At 37.8% G+C, this 24,958-nt stretch overlaps 1 protein-coding gene across 3 annotated transcripts in view; it reads right to left on the reverse strand.

The window, feature by feature from the left end:
- Positions 1–20,146, reverse strand: part of pbx4 (pre-B-cell leukemia transcription factor 4) — a 49,595-nt gene extending 29,449 nt beyond the window's left edge. Inside the window, exons 1-3 of one of the 3 annotated variants that reach the window (XM_067421681.1) lie at positions 18,925–20,146; positions 14,794–14,895; positions 8,133–8,206 (exon numbers count right to left, since the gene is read on the reverse strand). In XM_067421681.1, coding sequence (XP_067277782.1) covers positions 8,133–8,206; positions 14,794–14,895; positions 18,925–19,109 — 361 coding nt within the window. In that variant the 5' untranslated portion in view covers positions 19,110–20,146. The remainder of the gene's footprint in view (positions 1–8,132; positions 8,207–14,793; positions 14,896–18,924) is intronic. The other 2 variants (XM_067421666.1, XM_067421674.1) reach the window with 2 other exon arrangements.
- Positions 20,147–24,958: the final 4,812 nt, after the last annotated feature.

Here is a 24,958-nt window from a genome sequence, read left to right on the forward strand (position 1 = left end):
ATTGAGTGACAGAGCGCCACACAAGAAATGTCGAATGAAATAGGGGCCACTACCAAATGATGATGTTCAGGAGGCTAGTTTTTATATTTGGCTGCTATAAGCATGTTAAAAATAGTCATTTTTGCTGTTAATTTTGAGGCCAGGTTGAAGACTTCCATCAAGGTACACAAACATTTGGTGTGTTAGAGTAACTGAGTTCATCTCTATCGCAGTTTATTTAAGTTGTAAAAAGTCTCACACTCCATTGGCTCCTTTACCCGTAGGCCTGCAGGCTCTGCCTCGTAAAACGAGTCTGAGATTTCCAACAACTCATAAAATTTTACAAGAGGGTTCAAATTAAGGTCTTTCAAAAATGAATGATAATTAAAAAGCCTTAATTAGGTCTCTGACCGAGCAGACTGGGAAACCTGAGTTGTGTAGATCATACAGGCTGGTTATAAGCAAAGGTTTGAGGTTATATTCCAGAAACAGATGGTCTTGTTGTGTTACTACATGCGTGCGCATGGAAAGCATCTACAAGCTTTACATGATAGCTTGATGGCAAAGTTTTACTATACTTGGAAAGGCATTTGTTGGTGCCAAATAGTTTGAACACTTTGAATAATTTGCTGCTTAAACTGACAGGATAAGTTACCAAAATCAATACAATCTTAACAAAACTTTACCTGATTTCTCAAAAGCATGCATCATATAAAACAACGTTTTAAAACATCACTAACTTAGGCAAGTTTATACGTCTGAATAGTGGCCAGCTGGATTTCAAAACTTCTTATGACTACTCTTATGTGGTCCTGCTAGTAATTTGGAAAAAAACTACAAGAATAGTAAAAAAAAAAAAAAAGAAACAAAAAAAGAAGTGCTACAAAAGACCAGAAATTTTAATTTTATGGAAACTGGAAAGAAACTAGAAACGCAGTCCAAGACAAGACACATCATAACTTAGCAGTGGAGAGGTATTGGACATTTTGTCCTTCTACAGCCTATTAGACATTGTTTTATAAACCATTTTTAATAGACATTAAAAAATAAAACTCATATTTAATTCATGCAGTGCTAGGTTTATTTGAGGCTACGGCATTCTTAGTCCTGCCAATTCATGTATTTGTTGCTGGGATTTTTTAATAGCAGAAATGCACTGAGAGTAAAGTTGACCTGGCCGGTTCTTCTGGTAGGTGCTCTACAAACATCACATGACTTCACTATTATGAGCTCTTAGCAAGGGAGTTACCAGCTGTAGAAATGCCAAAAGATTCAACCATAAAACCTTCTGCAACATGAATTCAGAATTCACGATTTTAGGATCTGTCTAAACAAAATGGTACAATTCGGTTTCATTAAAAAAAAGTAAATGAAGGACACAAAAGAAAGTGCTTTTGGGTGGTTGGGTAACCTGCAGTATTTTTTCTTTTCTGTTAATAACGTATCATGCTTTTTTTGGCATTACATATGAGAGATGACATTAAATATTTGTTCCTTTAAAAATATTTTGCACACAACAATACTTTGTAAGTGAACTGACAATAAATATATACTTTTACTGTTGTATGTACATTGGGATCTGAGATCATGATTTGTTCTATTTTTTAAATTCTATATTATATTATTGCCAATTGAAAAGTTGATTTGGAAAATTAACCTGAATTTCAGAATGCCTTTGCATTCATCGGACGTTTGGGAGAAACCTGGTGTTACCCAACACCATGAATAGTGCAGAAACTTGAGCATTACTTTCATGTTATCAATTTGCAACTAAAACATCAGTTTGAATCCAAGATTTCCATTTTAATTTTAGACCCCACTGTAATATATATTTTAACCTAAAATCTTGATGGTGAAAAAAACAAAAACAACAACAACATGTCCATGTTTCATGTCAACTACCTATAATTTTATGGGTCACGCTTCATTTACAATTCAAAAACTTGTAAAAACAGAACGTACAAAAGCATGTGACCTCTGCAATGAGCTGGGCAGTCAGAACAAAAGTCAGCGTGCCGAAAAGGGTGAGAATCAACTTGCTGCATTTTTTTAAATCGATGGGGGAGGGACAAGACCAAAGAGACAATTGGCTCAGAAATCTCATCTCTCTCTCTCTTAATTTGTTTCTAAGGAGATTAATTAACAAATCTTACATTTCACGCACATGAAGTTTATGTTAAACAGATGGGGATATATTTGAGGGGTGGGAGGGGGGGTAGTGTGACTTGCATTTGAGCAGAACATTTCCTTAACAATAAAAAACAATCTTCCCAACTGCAGCAGCACTCCGAGGAATTCAATGCCCCTCCCCCACTCTTCCCTAACCCTCCCCTCCACCTCCATTACCATATCAAAGCCCCGAGTTCAGAGCAAGACTTCTCTTTCAAGAATGGAAGCAAGGCATCAGGAGGGAGGAGGAGGAGAGGACAAGACCGCAGCGGCAGGGAAAGGCCTGAGCTCCAGCTCGCTTTTATCCCTGCTGTTCGGTGTAGAAGAGAGAGAGTGAGACAGAGGCAGACACACCGAGACTGTAGAAAACAGATGTAAAGACTACTGATCAGCACTACAATCATGTGCAGTAGAGGAGGCTGCCTTCTTTAATTCACATTCCAGAGGCAGGAGATAAAAGCAGCGGGGAGTCTTGGAGAAAAACAGTGCAGGTGTATATATATATACACACACACACACGCGGAGCTGGGAAGGAGGTGGGGGACGTGCTGATCACAATGATGGACACCATCCACCACACAAGTACACTCAGAGCTAACGCCTGTTCAGACAAAGTCCAAGCTGATTTTAAAGCAAAACAATACATCTCTGCAAACACAATGTGGAAAATTGTACTGCGACAACCCTGTGCTTTTGTAAATGTTTAGATCTCACCGAACATTCAATACCACAGATAAGAATTGAGGAATCGCATTCTATTTAACACTGATGGTGGTTGAACAAGACAACAAAAAAGTCCATACACATACAGCGCCTAAGACTAAGCATTATTCCTAAAATAATACAAGAACGTTAATGTTTACAACATCGTTGCCATTTGACACAAAATTCCATAATTTCCCCAAATGGTTTGAATATTCCTACGTTTTCTTATTTTCGTGAAATTATTTTTATTAAAAGAATCAACAGTGAACAGAAGCACTAGAATTGCTTCAGGTAACATTATGAAAACCCTTTGGCTCCATATTTAAATAAATTAAAATCATAGATATAAATGTTAAATATATTTAGAAAAATCATATAGATATATTAGGGGTGGGAATCTTTTGGTAGCTCATGATTAGATAATTACAATTTCGATCCGATATATGCATAGATTTGATTCTAGTTTACTGTTTTGTTGACTTAAGAGAAAAATAAATCTCACTAAATTAAATGTAAACCTTGAATTGTAATGTTTTTTTCTTCTTACCCATTTTAGTCAACCCAATAATATTAATAAATGTCCTTTAAGCTGACTGCAATCATTATACACTTTTCTGGCAGTCTTCTGTAATAAAGCAAAGCAGCCCTGAGATTAATAAAAAAAATTACATGGTACATAAACTAAAATTCCTTGATACAAGAATAAAAACTTTTGCAAATATAGAACACACAAAAAATTGGACAAATACAACAGATTTTTTAAACGTTTTCCAGGTGCAGTAGCCTAGGTTTATTTAACATATCTTAAGAAATATAAATAATCTTAAGAAAAATGTAATGATTAAATGTAAAAATAAGACGGTATAGTATATATTTAATAATATAGAATATATTTAACTATATTCCTGTATGGAATATGGTTAAATAAAAATGTATTCATAATAAAAGATACAAAAGAGATTTAGATGAGTTTGTAATATTTTGATTTTTTATTATATTAACAAAACCGACAGCAACAGTTTATTAGACTGCTGTCCCTTTAAAAACCAATGCACGCATCTAATTTAATGTTACACACATGATTTGTTCCCAAATGTTTATGCTTACATAGGACATAACAGACTGTGTCTATGTGAATGTAATGTGCATTTTGACATAATTGTTTGTGTATTTGACCATTCGAGCACAATAAACTGTGAAAGAATTCAGGATTGCATGCATCTGAGATACAGCATCTGTGCTCGCACTTTTGGCTGTGAATGCATTGAGTCCTTTTTCACGGCTTATTGTGATTAATAATACTCTACGCATATTACTGCAAAGTTACAGTGTGACACTTTAGTAGAGTTGTTCTGACTCCGATACTAGTATCTGAAATATCACAGAGCACAACAAATTCTGCCATCGGTATCAGCGAGTACTTGAACCCATTCTGATCCGATACCATTTTCTTAAACAAGACCCATAGTTATTATGACTGTGAGATTTGCCTAACTGCTGCACTTCTTCGCTGCTCAGAATGCATTGCAAACACATGAAGTTGTGTTGCCACAAGCAACCATTCAACTGTTTAGAGCAGCGAAGAAGAAATGAAAACGTGTTAGCACTTAGCCGTATGTTCGCTGTTTAACAGTATTTCAGACTGGACCAACCAGCCAGTAAAACTTTGACTAGGGATGTCACAAGTACTGTTACTTCGGTACCAAGTCAGTGTAACAGAGGTTAGCTAGTAGTCACTGTGCAAGTAAACCTCACTCCTCTGAACTTAACAGGCACTCTAGCGACTGACGCTAAAGGTTGCAGCCTTTAGCCTCCTTGTTAAGAGCGTCGGACTCTCATGCTGGCAGACTGGGGTTCACGTCCTGCTTGGAGCAGGCGGGGTTACATTGGTGCTGTGACCCGGATGGGAGTGAAGTGTAAGGGGGTGAGTGTAACAGTAGTCACTAGGGCTGTGCAATATATTGAAATTATCAAAATATCGCAAGTGTACATATCGCAATATGCATATCAATATCCGAATGATTTGAATAGGTTACTTCAACATTGTGAAAAGTGTATGTTTTAGGTTGCCGCATATAGCAGAGAATAGACTGGGCACACGACTGTTACTTATGTGGCTTGATGTTAAAAATAGTTATTAAAGGCAATAACTTGCAGAAAAACAACCCCTTGATGTCTCGCAGTGTGGATCCACGCATTAGCTCTTAAAGTGATAGCCTACTAATACAGTAAACCTGCCACTGTCGGTCAAACTACAGAAGAACAAGAGTAAATCAGTTTTCTTGGCTGAATAACCTTTATCATGTATCAGTGTATATTTAATTCATATGAAGACTACTGTTTGTATTTTTTCTATATATTACCAAGTCACGCAAAGTGTGTTTTTGGTATTTAAATATTTGCATTAAATTTTTAGTTTGTTAACATTGATGTTAAAATTATATTGTCAGATTTATGACATACATTTTGGCTAAAACACTGCTGGTCACTTTCAGAAGTTGTAGCGATGCTTTCTTTTCCCAGAAAGAAAATGAAACAAATAATATTATACTAAAAAAATATAAAAATATAATTTAAATGGATTGTACACACTAATAGCAATATCGTATCGCATATCGAATATCGCATTATTTATCAAGATATTGCATATTGCATTTTTTCTTCAATATCGCACAGCCCTAGTAATCACTGTGCAAGTAAAACCTCACTCCTATGACCTCAAGAGACGATCTAGCGACTGACGCTAGGGTTGCAGCCTTTAGCCTCCTTGTTAGGAGCGTCCAAATTTCATGCCAGTGGACAAGGTTTCGAGTCCCGCTTGGAGCGGGTGGTGAACAGGAGGGGTTAAAACAGTACTTAAATTTTAAAAATGAGATGTTACCAGCATTTTGAGTATATTCAAGCAACCACAGCTGCGTTCAGCCGCTTCCGTGTTAATCAAAGCGCAGGGCTCCAGACTGTGGCTGAATATATACTAGTGTTAAACAGCACATTTTATTTAACAATATTTCTCCTGCAAATTCGCGTTTCTGTGTGGATTACGGGCAAAGATGCGCACGTGTGATGCTCGCTGCCTTTGTAGTCTCTGCCGTGTGACACTAATATAATATATATAAACCGTCACTTCATGATTCATTTGAGAAAACGGACATATCATGAACACAGACACTCAAAGGTCTTCACGGCAGCCCGTCGAAATAAACGTTTGGTTTAACGTGAAGACATTGACAGAATATATAAGGCTACTGTAATAGCCTACAGTAGTTTTAACTATATCTCTGTTATAATAATACGTCTCTACTACTACTACTACTACTAATAATCCCTAGATGGTTGCTTATTTTTTCACTTATTTTGTTGTAAAGAGAAATTTTGTGATTAATATAAAATGTGTTATTTTGGCGAGGTTGCCTGCTAAAATTCGCACTCATGGGTCTATATATCACATAATAATCGCTTCAACCCGCGGACATAGAAAACCGCGGAAAAAAAGCAGACTTGGCAACACAGTGCGGTTGAGCTCTGTTGACATTGGACAATGCGTTGCTTTGTTGCTCTGATTGGTTGTAGTTCTATCCAATTGAGGTGTTTCCTCGTTCGTTTGAAACATGCCCCATAATCACAGCCCAATGGAGCAGTTTCATATTCTGACTAGAATTGAGTATGACCACGTCAGGCTAAGTTTTTATAGTTATACTCTAAAACCAAAATACCCTAAATACCCTTTCCTGTGTTAGATTTGTGGCTGCATTTGAAGTTATTTTTCTCTTAAGAAAAATAAATAATATTAATAGATAATAAAAATACTATAATAAATACATTAGTTCACTATGTATTTGTTCATGTTTTATTAAGGGATAAGTCTGAATTCACACAGGGCTAGTAGTGTATACAGCTGTATATACAAATACACGCCCAGGTATCCCTGAGCCCAGGTATCGGAATCGGTATCATGAAGGGAAAAAAATGGTATCAGGAAATCACTACACTTTAAAAAAAAGGTTTTTTGAAATTTGTGAATCGATGCGAATCGGCAGAAGATAGAAATCACGATTCATGTGAACACCCAGCCCCCCCCCCCCCCCCCACACACACACACCTAATAGATATCAAATATGAGATGTTCAAAATATAAATAATATAAAATACATATAATTGAATAGAGGATTCCCTTATTTATTGCAAAGTTTGTGCAAATAAAATAATTGTCGCAAAGAAATTGCCATAAACAGGCCGTTAACGCGAAACCACAGCTCAGATCAGACAGTAATGTCCTTGCTTCTGTCATCTAGTAAATCAGCTCATTTACACCGACGTCTTCAGGGTAAAACACGAATTCTAGATTAAGTTTGGCGATAAACGAAGTGATATATGGAAAAATTCTGACCATTAACTTTGCCTGTCTGCACTGCCGACAACACCTTCCATTTAGTGCTGCATTTCTCCCCGGCCCTTTCTCCACTGGCAGGCTAAATGTGAAAATCAAAGTGAATGACATTAGGTAAATAAGACAGCAGGTTGCCTTGGCAACAGGGACAACCCCCGATACCCATTCCTCTAGCCTACCCTTTACTTGCATCCAATTATAGGAAAGTAAGACTGGGTTATTGACAGATTGCCACAAACAGACCGCTGCACATCATTTTTGCACTGTAATTCCACATGAGCATGCTTGTTACAGAACCTGGGATGGATTCAAGCTGCAGGATATGACAGGAAAGAAACGAGAGAAACCATGGCACAAAGACAACGCCAACACCTCCATAAATATTTAATCATTTGTCAGCCTCTCGTTTGAGGGGAGAAAGCTGCAGATCTGCCAGAAAACTGACCACTGTGGATCTTCGAGTTAAGATGCGAGAGCCGTTACCTGTTTGGACTGGGATGGTTTGTGTGGATGGGGTTCACAATGAGAAAAGTAACATTTAAAGCAAAGCTAATACACTTGTTGCCAGTTCAAAGCTTTAAAATGCATTCAAGTGAGATTTCACACAATGTAAACACTGAATCCATTGCTATGACACTTAATGATTGCTGTGGGCGATACAATAAGACACCTGAAAAGCCCAGAGGAACCGTACTGACGCTTAAAAAAAAAAAAAAAAGCACGGGGACACAATAAATTCAGTCTGATGATTATTAAACACCTGTCTCTGCATATGGTCAATGTAGAATCAATACAGAGTAATGAAAAAGATCAACTCGAAATGTGGGAGCGTGGCTTGAAGACACAAACCTTCACAGAAGTTCTGCATTGGAAGAGTAAGCGAACGACTCACCAGTTTTCTCTTTGATCTCGCATAAAACACTGAAGAGAGCCGGCTTCATTCTGTGACAGTTCAGTGCGTGTTTTCTGTAAGAGAGAAGGAACGTGTTAGAGAGAGACTGATTACATTTAATTTCAAACAGTGCAAGACCGACATATCGATCAGTATTTGGCCATGTTACGTTTATTGGCATCTGTCGAACACTGTGCCCAATTAACAAAGTGCCCTTCTGTCAGTTTTGAAATCTACCAATAGCCTCGTCAATGAGAAATAAACATGTAGATGGAAATTCAAGGCCACTGATTAAGACATTTATTTACATACTTTGTGTGTGTGTTATTTTAGTGCCAGATTGACTAAAGAAATGATTCAAATAAGGTCATGGCATAACCGCTTCCAAAAAATGTTCCAAATTCAATTAGCAAAAGGCAGTTCCCCATCTTGTGGGTCACTACCACAATCTGGCATAGTTTACATCATCTCTTTAAACTGCAGAGTGGGCCTGTCTACAACACATCTTGATATGTGGCTAGTTATGATGCTTTTCTACATAATTTCATCATCATTTGGTTAACTATTCCTACCACAATCAATAGGAAACATAAACAAATCCATTTACTGCTTGCATTTAACACCTGATTAACGTATGTTTTTGAATTAGCCCAATAAGGGTTTCAGGTTTTTTTGAAATTTGAATATATTATATATATATATATATATATATATATATATATATATATATATATATATATATATATATATATATACACTCAAATTTTCTCACTAAAATGTGAAAACCTTATTGGGTCTTAGTGTGAAAAGGATGGCAAACGAGACGAACAGTCTCATTCGCCATCCTTTTCACATGCATCATCAACTATAGGTTGAGCATTCATTAAAATATTAACCATAGAAGTCTCCTTTTTAGAGAATCATTAATGATTGATTATTCAGTCTCAATTTAAACCACACATCATTTCACAGCCAAACAAACTAAAGGATGTATGGTTATTGAAGACATACCAATAACCTTTAACACTCGCTGCTGAATATGATTACAATCACAGGTGCAAACATCTACTCAAGAATCAATCAAGATGTAATGGACACACTAAGACTCGAGTCTTTTAAAAAGCTCAATGTCTGTAGATTGAGAAGATACAGCAGCAGACTCAGCTCACTCCAGCTAAATGAGTAACTGACACATGGTCTTCATTTGTCTTCTGGGAAAAGCATTCCACCCTTTAATGGTATTATCCAGCCCTTTTTACACCCCGAACGTGCTTAATTTATTGAGCCAGTCTGGAGAATATCAAAACAAGTAAGGACCCTCTGTCTCGCAGAGGAAACATTCTTCTCAACGCCAGAATCATACGTTCTAAATCCAATCATCGATCATTTCAGGGCAGTCTCCCATCAGCAAACTTTATTTCCAGGCTCGGTAAGCTCTGATGCCTGGGAAGCTTATCTACATGCAGCCAGATTTCAGCGCTACTGTATTAGAAAACAGATGAAGCATGCCTTCCAGGAGCATTGTTAACCCCTAACAAATGCCAATAATCAAGGTGTTCTCGTTAAAGCTGTCCAACTAACAGCTGGGATTAACTCGCCACTGGGATTAACATGAGCAAGCAAACTGATAAACCCACAAAACATGTGATAAAGCCACTTTCAAAATACTCTTAGCATTGCATATAAAAAAATGCACTGAATTTTGTAAACAATCTGATGCTACAAAGCTAGCCTGAATAATCTTTTATATGAAAGTCCTAAACTGAACACTCAAACACGCTGCCTAATATTGCAGTTGGCCGCAGCTAAACAAAGTTAGAATCTTTCCTTTTTGCTTCAAGGCAAACAGATAACGTGGGAAATCCCAAAAAAGATTGTTTTTTTTTTTGTGGATGAGGCCTTAAGCTGATGACACACAGTGCAACTCGTTGGGTAATTTTGTTGGAAATGGGCAGCAGCACTAGCTTGGGCAATGCTGAATCGGTTACTGTTGATTAGTTAGCTTGTCTTATCACATTGCCTACTTGTCTTGTGTATCATCCAACTTGAGTTTGAAGTAAATCTTAAGTTTGCTCGGCTTAGACTTCATTTACTGCCTAAAATGTTCTTTGTTGGCTTTGTGTTCACGCCCAAATATTTCAGGTATGTAGCATTCAACGCAAGAGGCAAAAACATTTAAAAGACTTGAGCTTTCAAAAATGGATCACTGTGCATTTTTGCAATATGAGCAAGACAAATATAAAAACATCAAGTAATAATGACATAACTGATAACTGATAGTATAATCCAAAAATGGTGTCTATGGATGGGTGATCATGACAAGACCTAGTGATACAACCACAACCACTCCTGTGAAGAAAATGATGAGGGGAGGGACTTTATGTTTTATTTTATTCATTGTATGACTATCTGAAGTCTGTGTGGTGCTTAAAGGCATAGCTCAACATACATATTTACTCACCCTCATGATGTTCCAGACCCGCAAGACTTTCGTCCATTTTCAGAACACAAATGAAGATATTTTAAAAGAAATCTGAGAGATTTCCAACACTCAATTGAAATCTACACAAGTCCAAACTTTAGTTCAAATGTTCTGAAGAGACTTGATTGATCGCTTTATATGACGAACAGATTTAATCACATAAACATTTCTTTAGTGAACATAAACAAAATCCCATCTAAACAAGAAACCGGAATGAACCTCTTTGGTTCTTGCAGAAGCTCAAATGTGCTGTGTAACATAAAAATGAACCTCATTGTTTCTTGCAGAAGATCAAACATGCTGCGTAACACACTAGAATGAACTTCTTTGGTTCTTGTTGAAGCTCAAACGTGCTGCATAAACACACAAGAATGAACCTCATTGGTTCTTGAGGAAGTTCAAACGTGCTGCATAACATGAGAATGAACCTCATTGGTTCTTGAGGAAGTTCAAACGTGCTGCATAACATGAGAATGCACCTCATTTGTTCTTGCAGAAGTTCAAACATGTTGCGTAAACACACGAGAATGAACCTCATTGGTTCTTGAGGAAGTTCAAACGTGCTGCGTAACACACGAGAATGAACCTCATTGGTTCTTGCAGAAGCTCAAACGTGCTGCGTAACACACAAGAATGAACCTCTTTGGTTCTTGTTGAAGCTCAAACGTGCTGCGTAAACACGAGAATGAACCTCATTGGTTCTTGAGGAAGATCAAACATGCTGCGTAACACACGAGAATGAATCTCATTTGTTCTTCCTGAAGCTCAAATGTGCTGCGTAACACACAAGAATGAACCTCATTGGTTCTTGAGGAAGATCAAACGTGCTGCATAACACACGAGAATGAACCTCATTGGTTTTTGCAGAAGATCAAACGTGCTGTGTAACACACGAGAATGAACCTCATTGGTTCTTGAGGAAGTTCAAACGTGCTGCGTAACTAGGGATGGATACCGAAACCCGGTATTAAATGAACCCCCCTAAACCCTAAACTTAACGTCAGAATCAGCACAATCGGTGATTATTGTAAAATGCAACCTCTACTGTTGCTAAATTGTGTGACGTGTTTGTTAATACACAGATAGAGCTATTAAAAGCACAATAATCTGCACAAGAGTTTCCAGCTTCAAGGTGGCTTATGCGTGTGCGCTTTGAAACCGACTGCAACTCGCACATTATAGTACTTTAGGCTTCGTGTGCATGTCTAAACCATCAAATACACACAACAAATAGTCTATATCAAAATGACCGCATGGAGAGTATTCACTTAAACACAGTTTATGTCTTAAATGGGCGTTAATAGTTGGAAAAAAATATTATGTATATTATTAGAGCTGCATTCGGTCTTAAAGGGGCAGCATCTAATAAACCCTGACGACTATGACATGTTAATCCAACAACAAAAGGTGAAGAAAAAGATGCTCACAGCTTTAAAAAGCATTAATCCATCAATTTGTACAGTGAAAACTGTGGTGTTATTTTATTTTTCATTCCTTTATTAGATTAGTCTTTTGTAGGCCATTACCCAAACAGTAGCCTAATGTTAGTAGACCTTCCTGAGATTAAAGCACCATATTTTATTTGTATCTTTGTTTTATTGTATATTTTTTCTATTCATTTGACCATTTGTTTGTACTTTTTTCTTTGTTCTTATTCTTGTATGCATAAACAAAAAAAATTTATGTTTTATATTAGTTTTGTTCAAACATTGCTACCGCCTAAATATTTTATATTTTCAGCTGCAGTATATCAGCTGTATGTTATAAAGCAATGTTAATTATGTTCTTAATTTTTCTGTTTATTATAAAAATGTATAACAAAAAGAACCGAGTTAAAAGTTAAAGTACCGGATTGATGAGCAGTATCGGTGAGAGTAGTAATACCGTTAAAACCTTAATGATACCCATCCCTATGTGTAACACATGAGAATGAACGTAATTCGTTCTTAAGAAAGTTCAAACGTGCTGCACAACACGAGAATAAACGTCATTGGTTCTTGCAGAAGCTCAAACGTGCTGCATTACACACGAGAATGAACCTTATTGGTTCTTGAGGAAGTTCAAATGTGCTGCGTAACACAAGAATTAACCTAACTGGTTCTTGAGGAAGTTCAAACGTGCTGCGTAACACAAGAATGAACCTCATTGGTTCTTGAGGAAGCTCAAATGTGCTGCGTAACACAAAATGAACCTCATTGGTTCTTGAGGAAGTTCAAACGTGCTGCATAACACATGAAAGAACCTCATTGGTTCTTGAGGAAGTTCAAACGTGCTGCATAACACATGAAAGAACCTCATTGGTTCTTGAGGAAGTTCAAACGTGCTGCGTAACACATGAAAGAACCTCATTGGTTCTTGAGGAAGTTCAAACGTGCTGCATAACACATGAAAGAACCTCATTGGTTCTTGAGGAAGTTTAAACGTGCTGCGTAACACATGAAAGAACCTCATTGGTTCTTGAGGAAGCTCAAACGTGCTGCGTAACACAAGAATGAACCTCATTGGTTCTTGAGGAAGCTCAAATGTGCTGCGTAACACAAGAATGAACCTCATTGGTTCTTGAGGAAGCTCAAACGTGCTGCGTAACACATGAAAGAACCTCATTGGTTCTTGAGGAAGCTCAAACGTGCTGCGTAACACAAGAATGAACCTCATTGGTTCTTGAGGAAGCTCAAACGTGCTGCGTAACACAAGAATGAACCTCATTGGTTTTGAGGAAGCTCAAATGTGCTGCATAACACAAGAATGAACCTCATTGGTTCTTGAGGAAGCTCAAACGTGCTGCGTAACACAAGAATGAACCTCATTGGTTCTTGAGGAAGCTCAAATGTGCTGCGTAACACAAGAATGAACCTCATTGGTTCTTGAGGAAGTTCAAACGTGCCGCGTAACACAAGAATGAACCTCATTGGTTCTTGAGGAAGTTCAAACGTACTGCGTAACACATGAATGAACCACATTGGTTCTTGAGGAAGTTCAATCATGCTGTAATACACAAGAATGAACCTCACTGGGTCTTGCACGTCAAACGAACATGCCTGTGCAGTTGTTCACCACAACTGATGTGCGTGTTGATGAATGTTTAAATGTGAAGAAAAGCCTAAATTCAATCTGTTAATCATATAAAGTGATTGAGTCTCTTCACTAAATTTGGACTAAAACATAAACACATCTTATGACCTGAACTTTTTGAAGTAACAAAGTGATAGTTGTGTAGACTGTTAATGGAGGAACAGTAAGCTCTCAGATTTCATTTAAAATATCTTCATTTGTGTTCCAAATATGAACAAAAATCTTACGTGTTTGGAATGACATGAGGGTAATAATTTATAATATTTTCATTTTTTTGGTGAACTATCCCATACTTTTTTCACATTTTGTTCACTTGGCCTGAGATTGGGTAAATATATGCAGCTTATATACTAAATAATTTTAAACTGAAAATCATCTCACGAGGGGTTTTGAGTTCCTTTTTTTTTTTCTCCAAGTGCTGTTTGTTTCTTTAGGTCTGAGGTGTCCATCACTAAAGAGCAATCTGAGTGCAAAGCGCTCCAGGTTCACTTTACCTTCTCATGCACTTTAGAAATATTTGTAAAGGTTACTACAAAGAGAATGATGACATGCAATGAAACAAACGATGAGATAAGTCACTTATTCTCATTTTAAGAGATAATGAGGCTTTTGAAGCTACTGCCAAATACACAGAAAAAGAAGTTTTAGTTTAGTTAGGTGAAAAATCAAGGCTTAATTTGAGCTGCCTTACTTTATAAATGAAAAAATTTACAACAAAAATATATTTTATATTATAACATTTATTAAGGATATATTACATTACAATAAATGAAATTTTCAATAAATGAGATTATAATAAAATATAACATCAATCAATAAAACATTCAAATGGTTATTTGAACAGAAGTCTAAATAACAAATGAAACAGACCTGAATAATAGCCCATTTTTAGGCCAAGGGACAATGTGAATGCAAAAAAAGAACTAGGCTCTTTTACACTTGATTCACATTTCGGTCTATTCAAATTATCTTTCACTGAGATTTGTTTAATCAATGTCTGAAGAGCTTCTTTAACTGTATGAGAGTGTATTTTTCTCTTTGTCATCAACATGGAGGGGATGATGGGGGAGAGAAGAGGAGGGGGTGCTCATGCGCTCCTGTACTGACCTGTGCTGGAAGTTGAGCGGCAGGGCACACCCTGCTGTGCTCCCCCCCAGCTCCCCCTCCCTCTGTGGGGTCCACTGCGCCGGTGCCTCCTCTGGCCAGCATCTGGACACAGGGCAACAGGGTGAGAGGCTGAGGGCGGCAGGCACAGACAGCGCTGGCATCTGCCCCCACCGTCCCGATGACATCCCACCCCATCCACCCCTTAAACTGGGACCAGAGACCCCCCACAGTAAATAATGCAGATCAAGAGAGGAAACAATCAGAAATCAAGTACTGTGTGTTGCATATGATAATGGAATCAGAAAAAATGTTTAAAAAAACAATGTTTGAGGTGTCGAAACAAAGACCTGGGTAACAAAATGGTAACTAGTAGTGAGTGCAAAGTAAAAGTTATAAATAGGAAAAGAAATGCACAGAAATCTCACATCTATAAATACAAACCTACCCAATTAATAAGGACGTGTGCATGAAGGTGAAAGTGTTTAACTAGCTCTTTCTGATGGATATAATCTGGTCAATCTACCAATGCAAAGCAAGTTAAGAAGTCTTGTGCTTTAATATATTTCTTGTGCATGTTGTTTTTTTGAGCATGCAATGAATAAGCAATTCAGACAGGACCACGTCTTAAAAGTGCTCTTTGGCTTTCCGAGCAAAGCACGTGCCTCCACTCAGCAAATAATGCAGGTTTGGGACACATTATACTAATTAATTTAAGAGGCATTGTGATGAGCCACAAATCTATTTAATGAGACACCACAGCCGTGCATATTTCATTACTATCAAATAAAGGAAATCTGTTTATAAAAAAAGAGGAAAAAAGGAGCAATGTCTTGTAGCGTCCAAGATTGCTGACCGCACAGGTACAATCCCTCTGAAGCAGAGTGAAGCTCTCAACTCCGCAAATGAAGCTGCCTTCTCTGCCCTAAAACCATCCCACACTTGACAAAATAATAATGCATATTTCTCTCAGGTATCTGAACTATTTCGGGTCTGTCGGAAGCACCGAAGGGCTTTTTTGCTTCATAACTGAAGGTGGCAAGGGCTTATACTCAAGAATAACTGTAGAATATCAGTGACAGAGAAGAAGTGACTAAAGAGAAAATGCATTTACGTCCATCACTAACCATATCTGGCATTATGCTTAAAGGAAAAGTTCACAAAACAAAAAGTAAATTCTGTCATCTACTCACCCTCATGTCAAGGTGATGCTTTGCACTGTTTACACATGCCTTTTCCATACAATTTAAAAACTTTCAATTTTCCCCAACTCTCAAATTTGCCATATCATGACCAGCTATGACAGACAAGAAATCAACAGTGTTTGGCATCATTGTGACAAATCTTCATGATGACAGTTTGAAGATGCAGAGGTTCTAGATTTGAGAACACGTGTGCAATTTTAACAAGTAATATGCTATTGCATTGATTAAGAAAACTGTAAAAAATTATGTTCAATAACTTATGACAACATTTGTTTTTGCATTGTTATAACTCATCAAAATAAAGTTACGAAATGTTAAACTTTTTTTTATTAGTTATAAAAGATGCAACTCATTTTTTAAAGTCAGTTTAAGTTGAAATAACAAACTTCCAAGTCGATTGTACTGCAAAAGTTCAAAATTTGCCTTTTTTTTTTTTTACAGTGAAGGTATTTCTACCCAATTTCTAGCTTTTACGTTTTTATTTTGATATCTTTATTTGTGGGTATGATCCTTGCAACAAAAATAATACTCTTTAATTGGACATTCAGACTCCCGTTACTTCAAAAATTGATTGAATGCAATGTTTCATGTTATATGATTGGGGGCTATTGGTTCGTTTGAGACAAACTTTTACATGAACTATGTTTTAATCCACCTATTTTTATGCGCATTTTGGGATATCGCATCAAAAAATACTGAATGGAAACACCAAGATATGTACATAACATAGACTACGATGAAAATACAATTACCAAATAAATTTCTTCCCGAGCATTGAAAAAAAATCATGTGACTTTTGCGATGTAACGGCATAACTGTACCAACCAGCGGAAAAACCTTGTTTGCAAATCATCTGAAATGCTGTTTGGTCATTCAGAAGTCAAAGATGCTCAGTATATTTCCCTCCTAGAACTGTCTTACATGACTGCATTCCCAAACAGCAGCATCTGCCTCTGAAAGCAAGACAAGATTTTTAAGACGAACAAGTTTCTTGAGACGTGGAAGTTATTATAAACAAAATTATTATATACAAAAAAAGATTATATTTGGTGGCTTCTCCTATGTTTCTTAGTGATTTTTTAGGAAGTGACGATTATGTTCTCTTCGACTCACTGGATGGAAACGGTGCTTTATATGCAAACGTTTTATGCGATATTACAATTTTGCACATAAGTTACATTCGCAACTTTGGATGGAAACATAGATATTGTCAATTTCAAACTACATACCCTTGGTTTAAATATGGTATATATTAACTTATATAATACTGCATATAAAATATACATTTTTGGCTATAATAAAACTCATTAAATTTGTAGTTTTTAGGGTTCCATGACAACATTTTGAACAGTCTGAAATGTAAGTCCGTTCCTCAAAGCAATATGACTTCATAAGACTTGAAAAATAGAGCAAAGGTTATATTGAAAACTTTTATTATCATTTTTCAGCTTGATGGCCTCACCGTTCACTTTCATTACTTTGAAAACAGCAGCCAGGATGCTCGGCAAAATGTACTTGTAGTTTTAAGGTAAACAATTCCAATACCTAAAACCCTCTTCAAAGGGACAAGACACCATCACAACAACATCATCATTCATCTCACGGGTCTATTGTACAAAGGAAACAAAGTCAACTACACAACCCAAGAAATGCGGTATAGATTGATTATAAAGGCAATATCGTTGTGTAGCGACCCTCCATCTCATTAATAGAAACTCAATTTGCGGACAGCTGCACACGCGCACGCATTATAGGAGAATTGATTGCGCCCAACACACAATGAAAAGGATGAACACCACCAGGGAGGAGGAGGAGGGTAAAAGAGAAGTGAATTAATTAAGAGAACCAGGTGGTCAAATGGCTTGGTGGAAAATCACAAGCTAATGACACATCACAGGGCATCCGCGCACATACGATCCCTCATTAAAAGGCAGCTTTTGTGCGGGATCGGCGGCTCGAGTTGACCTTTCAACAGATCGCAGGTCACAGCGCGCAATCTAGCGATCCATGCGAGATCAATTTCACTGCGGTCAATAGAAAAACACTGTACGCGAGGAGGAGAATATGCGGGCGAAGGCGGGAAAGTCGTCGATCCTGTCGGGTGTTTTCGTCTCCAGGTTAAGTCTGACACTGTTTGACGGCGATGACTTAATTAAGCGCGCGCTGATTATCTATGCTAATGACGAGGTAGCGCATTAATCCAATTCATTTATCTAGTGGGACCTCAATCTGGCAGACGCTCGCTGAAGACCAAATGGCTTCACGGAGCCCATGGGCTCCCGGTAACACACATATTGGTTGACCTCTAAAACCTTTCTGGCCCCATTTAGCAAAACCAGATGAGGGAAAATACTTGCGTCCATGGGTTACAGTAATTATAGTCCTATTATCCATTTGGAGCATATTTAGCGCATTGTTTACAAGTGTTACAAACATAATGACTCTTAGTATTAAAACTAAACTTTTGCGTTATAACTTTCAAGTCGTCACCTTTATTTAGCCTACACAGCGCTTATACAATATAGATTGTTGATTCAGTTCAATACGAACATTAAGTAGTCAATAAACCGATCATTGCATAAATGCATACATTTATTCAGCTACCAGATGCTTTATCCAAAGCGACGTAGATTTTCTTCTTTTCAAAGAAACAATATTTTAACGTGAAATCTATTTATTTGACGCAACTTTTAACAACTTGAGGCAAAATCCAACAACTCAATCAGATAAATTAACACGCTTGTATTTTCTACAAATCATGTGCAAACGTCAATTAAGAAGAAATATTTTTTTACGCGACTCATTACCGCTATTTGTATTGTGTCTGTATAACGCAATGGGGTGAAGATTGTCCGGCTGATGTTGCAAAACAATTCCCCTCACATTACTATCTATCTGCTTTTCTTGAGAGCGTCTACACTCGTCTTACCTCGCCTGGGCTTCGTCGAGGCTCTCGTCGGTGATGGCCATGATCTGCTGGAGAATATCCCCTATGTCTTGCTGCGGTTGACCGAGGGACTGCTGCTTCCGAACCGAGTCGGGGTCACCCACGTCGGCTTGAGAGAGTCCGCCGAGTCCGCCCATGCTAGCCAGCATTCGGGTCTGATCATCCATAGTACTTTAAAGCCGAATCTCGCCGTTTCCCCACCGCAAACCAATGAAAACGCGTATCAGCGACCTGTTTCGGTGAGCATGTACCACCACCAGCGTGAATAAACGTGGAGCTCAAAGAACCACTCGATAAAAAAACAACGAGAGTGCGACTGGAATGTGGGATTTAACCGCACCAAAACGATGCGCGATTGATGGGGGGAAAGGTGAAGAATTGGTTTGCATGGGGTAAAACAAAACCAGACCGCATGCAATTCCTGCAAAAACCAGTATTGTCTAAAGCAAATCGCTGCACACTAGCACTCCCATAAAGCAGTCTAACAAGAAAATAAGAGCGTCCCTGGAAACATGAAGTATCCCACGCGCGGCATCTCAAAGTATCGCCTCTCTAAACAACTCTCAGTCCGCAATAAAACCATTCATGTCCACATAAACGTAAACAATCTGGCTTTTCGTCAAAGGCTTGTTGTCGCTGACAGCTATTACAGTAGAAATCGCAGACACTACTAACAAGCTGGACCAAACCAACCAGAGCGGCTAACAAGCTAATAGAGAGGAGGAAAAAAAAGTCCCTGCTGAAAATAAATCGAAATAGAAACTCGAGCGTTCGCTTATTAACGTCTCCTCACTTACGAAAAAGCCAAAACTCAACGGGCAAAACGAACCCAGAGAGCAGCGGACGAGCGCAACCGCTTTTAAACGTAAATCCGAAATCTCCGACACAATTGATTCGCAGTGTTGGCTAGCTGCTTAGCAGCGGAGCTAACTAGCATTCGAGCGCTGCTAGCAACAGATTCACACGGGCTCCACAAACCCCCGGGACCAACGGCAAACTGCCCCCGAAATGCCCCGGCTTAGGTGGACGGCTCGAAACGGCTCAGAACGGCAACGCTCAGCTCCATGCCAGCCAACTCGACAGAGTTGGTTTGTTCCCAAGCCGCGGTGCTGTCGTAGAAAAAAAAATTGCCCCTCTCTTGTGTTTCTGCCCTCCTCGGCGGCTCTTTTCTCCCCCTCTGAGCGAGCGCACCACTGCGCGCGTTCACGCTACTACATACGAGCCCGTACGTCATCATCGCGCACAAAAGAGTCGCTACTGTATGGAGGCTCTAGGGGCGCCACTGACGCGCACGCGCCCTTCGCAAGTAAACAATTTGCGCGTCTCTTTCAAACAGAGCGCATGCCGTTTCCCCCCCATGTAAGTGGCTTTTGTATGGTAACCATAGCTGAACTCTGGCATCTGTACTTGTAAGTCCATAACCAAAGATGATTTGGCGCCTATTTGCTGTGCTTTGATCTGTGTAACTGAGGTTTCTGTTACACAAGCTGTGGAATTTACAATATATATATTATTATAATTTCATAGAATTAATTAGACTAAGTTCATTCCCTCTCTTCTTAACATGTTACATTTAGAACCAATCTAGAACATTTCTGCTAATGCTAATTACAGTATTACTGTAAACCCTTGGTAAGTTTAAATCCTAAGGGAAGTTGATATTTTTAATTGATCGTTTATTCATTTTCAAATGATTCAATTTAATGAATTAAACTGCTCGTTAACATTGGCCCTACTTTATAGAACACATTCACTAGCACACATTTAAAATAAAAACTTAACACATTAGGCTACTTTCCATAAAAAAAGTAACTAAGTACACAAAGTATTATGCAATCAGTTGAGAAGACCTATATTAAACCCAGTGAATTATCCAGCGATGAAGTGGACCCATTCCACGATCAGCTTTTTTCAGCAGATCAAAACATAGGCTGCCTAATAAACAAACATTCAAAATGTTTGATAATGCTGCCAGTGTTGGGTGCATAACGTGAGTTGCATATTTGGATTAGCCTAGGCCTACTTTAAGTAATGTTGAGCATTACTTTTAAATATCTTTTTTAGATACTTTTTAAAATGTACTTTTTTAGAGAAAAAAGTAATGCAAGTTTTCCTATTTATTGACTGACAGCTCTCCTCTCCTCTCCCCTCCCCATGTTGAGAGAAACCGTATAAGTGCGGAGGTGTTGTGTGCACTGTGTGAACATAATACTTATTGGAGATCTAGACTAAATGTGCATGAGCAGGCATTTACTCCTCTCACTTGCACAAAAACAGATTCCGTATAGGCCTATTCCTCAAAATGAACAGTGAAATGCAAACTCTGAATATGCAAACTTGCAATAGCCTAGGCTATAAATGAATATGTTAAATAACACATAGGCCTACTTTTTGTAGCCTATTTAATCTCACTTTATTAAAGATTTTCACTTCAGAATTAAAATGTGCTGTATTTACTATAACTATGACGAAAATCTACTGTCATTTATAAAAACGTCAAGGATAAAAACGAGACGGGATTTGTAAAGTGCGGATCTAACGGCTGGTAAACGCGCGCTGTTGTGCTTCTACAGACACACGCAATACAGCGCTTCAGAGCGGCTCAGTCAATGAATAGCCCACATTTATGCCAGGCAATTGTTTAATTTATTAATTCTGGTGAATAAGGTCTGTCTTTCTTCCTCAGTTAGGTTTTTTTCAGGAAAACTATTCAGGTGCTGGTCATATAATTTAGCCTTAGAATATCATCAAAAAGTTTATTTATTTCACGAAAAAAGTGAAACTTGTGTATTGTATTCATTCATTAGCCTACACAGACTGATATATTTGAAATGTTTATTTCTTTTAATTTTGATGATTATAACTGACAACCAGAGATGTATATAGTAGAGACCCAGACTTGAGTAAAAGTAGGGCCTAGCTACAAGTGCTCTATCAAAAAAGTTAGTTGAGTAGAAGTTGAAGTCCTACTCCACCCATTAAGTCAAGTAGAAGTACAAAAGTATTCAGCATTTTTTATACGTAAGTATTGAAAGTAGTTTATTTAAAAATTAACTACTCAAGTACTGAAAGTAAAAGTACGTACAATATGTGTTATAGTTATTAAAGAAAGTAGTCAAAAGTTTGAACATCATTCAATACCAAAAAGTTTATTTTGACTTATAGTCTAATTTTCTACCATATACAACTGAATACAATTAACAGCTAGCTAGCAACAACTTGCTTTGCACTTTTCTTCCATTTTCACCTCACTTCAGTCTAAAATAGGCTAAATGATTTTTTTAGGTAATTTTTCTACACATTGTCATATAAATAACCTGAAAATACTGTAGTTCAATAAGATTAAGTCTTACTATCCACTCTTACTAAAAACAAATATATAAGCACACTTATAATCTTTATTTCAAGAGGTGTTATAAATGATTTGTTTGTAACACATTACAATATGGTTTGATTAGTTACCATTACATTAGTTCCCAACCTTTTTTCAGTCATGGCACCCTTTGAAAATGTTCTAAATGTTGTGGCACCCCCTCGCATATGTTACACTAGGGGTGTAACGGTACAGATTGCTCACGGTTCGGTTTCACGGTTTTAGGTTCACATTTTCGGTACGGTTCTGTATTTATGTGTTCAGGGAAAAAAGGACTACTGTCAAATAAAAGTAAAGAAAATACGAATAAATAAATTAAATACAAGCAGCAGATAAATAAATAAATACTATTGAGCAAACATAATAATAAAATAAACAATACTTTTCGAGTTTTTCAGGTAGGTCTAACATTCGTTTTAGGTAGAGAAATTGAATAAAGTAATCAAATGTAAAATAACAGCATATTTAACAGTTTAAATTAAAAAAAAAATCATTATTAAACTTACAAAAGTTATTCAATGAAGAGCAGTGAGTGATGTCCTTATCTTTTGTTTGACATTAAACAGAGTAAAGGTTAGGCCTACTGCCCCTTTAAGACCTAATGCAGGGATATGCGTCTTCTTTCTCGACTGTATAAAGTTCACTAAAGGCATACAGACTGAAGTATACATATATACAGATATGTACTGCAGTAAAAGTGGAAGTAGGAGAAAAAAAATAATACTCTAGAAAAATACAGATACTGCCTTTTAGTACTTAAGTAGTGAAGTAGTTCTACTTCGTTAGTATACATCTCTGCTGACAACTAAGGAAAATCCCAAATTCAGTATCTCAAAATTTGAATATTAAGACCTATTCAAAGAAAGGATTTTTAGAAATCTTGGCCAACTGAAAAGTATGAACATGAAAAGTATGAGCATGTACAGCACTCAATATTTTGTGGGGCTCCTTTTGTCTGAATTACTGCAGCAATGCGGCGTGGCATAGAGTCGATCAGTCTGTGGCACTGCTCAGGTGTTATGAAAGCCCAGGATGCTCTGATATTGGCCTTCAGCTCTTCTGCATTGTTAGGTCTGGTATATGACATCTTCCTGTTCACAATAACCACAGGTTTTCTATGGGGTTAATGTCAGGGGAGTTTGCTGGCCAACCAAGAACAGGGATACCATGGTCCTTAAACCAAGTACTGGTTGCTTTGGAACTGTGTGCAGGTGCCAAATTCTGTTGGAAAATGAAATCTGCATCTCCATAAAGTTGGTCAGCAGCAGGAAGCATGAAGTGCTCTAAAACTGTCTGGTATGCGGCTGCGTTGACCTTTTACCTCAGAAAACACAGTGGACCAAACAACAGCAATGACATGGCATCCCAAAATTTTACTTTCATCAGAGTACAACTTTGGACCACTCAGCAGTCCTTTTTGTCTTTAGCCCAGGCGACACGCTTCTGATGCTGTCTGTTGTTCAAGAGTGGCTCTACATAAGGAATGCGACAGCTGAAACCCATTGCTGCGTCCCAATTCGCCTACTTATACTACGTCCTAAAAGTATGTACTCTTTCTGTGAAGAAAAAGTATATACTTTTGAGTGTGTAGCAGAAAAGTATGCAAGCTTCGGGACATACTACTTCGCCATCTTTAACGGACTCTGTCGATTAGTTACGTGCATCTCATCACCGTTTATCTGCCCTGTCAATCATCGTCAGATTCGTCACAGTTCAAATCCTCCACATTCAGTTTAATCTCCTACCGTATCAGAGAGAAATGGAGCCGCTCGTTGATCTGCCATGTGTGTGTCTTTAATGCAGAGACTCTCCTCATGTGTTTGCAGTTTAAATATAATGATGCATTTAAAAGTTAATGGCCAAACGTGTCATTACAAAAGTTCACAATGCTGCTGCATGTGAAATATAATGTGGACAACACTGAATAAATATATTTTTGTCAGGTTAAATATTGATAGCTGGTCACTCAAACCCCTTTATCTAAACTTCTCTACTTAACCGTCGAACTCGCACATCCGTCATGTTTGTAGTTTATTAACGCTTTTTATCCGCGTTTGTAGTTCTAATCGAATCTTCGTCCAACTCGCAATGGGTTGTGGGCAATATCAGCCGTTAGAGTGCCCATCGATCCATACTTCGAATTCAGACCGGAAATAGTAAACCATCCGGGAATCTTTGGAATACTCTTTTCAACATACTACGATTTGGGACATACTAATTCTATTTTCGAATACTATTTAGGATGGATAGTATGCGAATTGGGACGCAGGGCATGTCTTGCATTCTTCTGTGTGTAGTGGTTCTTGAAGCACTGACTCCAGCTGCAGTCCTCTGTTTGTGAATCTCCCACACATTTTTGAATGGGTTTTCTTTCACAATCCTCTCCAGTGTGCAGTTATCCATATTGCTTGTACACTTTTTTCTTCCACATCTTTTCCTTCCCTTTGCCTCTCTATTAATGTGCTTGGACACAGAGCTCTGTGAACAGCCAGACTCTTTTGCAATGACCTTTTGTGTCTTGCCCTCCTTGTGCAAGGTGTAAATGGTCATCTTTTTACAACTATCAGCAAAAGTCAGTAGTCTTCCCCATGATTGTGTAGCCGAAGGAACTAGATTAAGTATTTTGAATTAATTAGCTGATTA

This window comes from Pseudorasbora parva, chromosome 2 (genome assembly GCF_024679245.1).
Source record: "Pseudorasbora parva isolate DD20220531a chromosome 2, ASM2467924v1, whole genome shotgun sequence".
In the NCBI taxonomy this organism is placed as follows: Eukaryota; Metazoa; Chordata; class Actinopteri; order Cypriniformes; family Gobionidae; genus Pseudorasbora; species Pseudorasbora parva.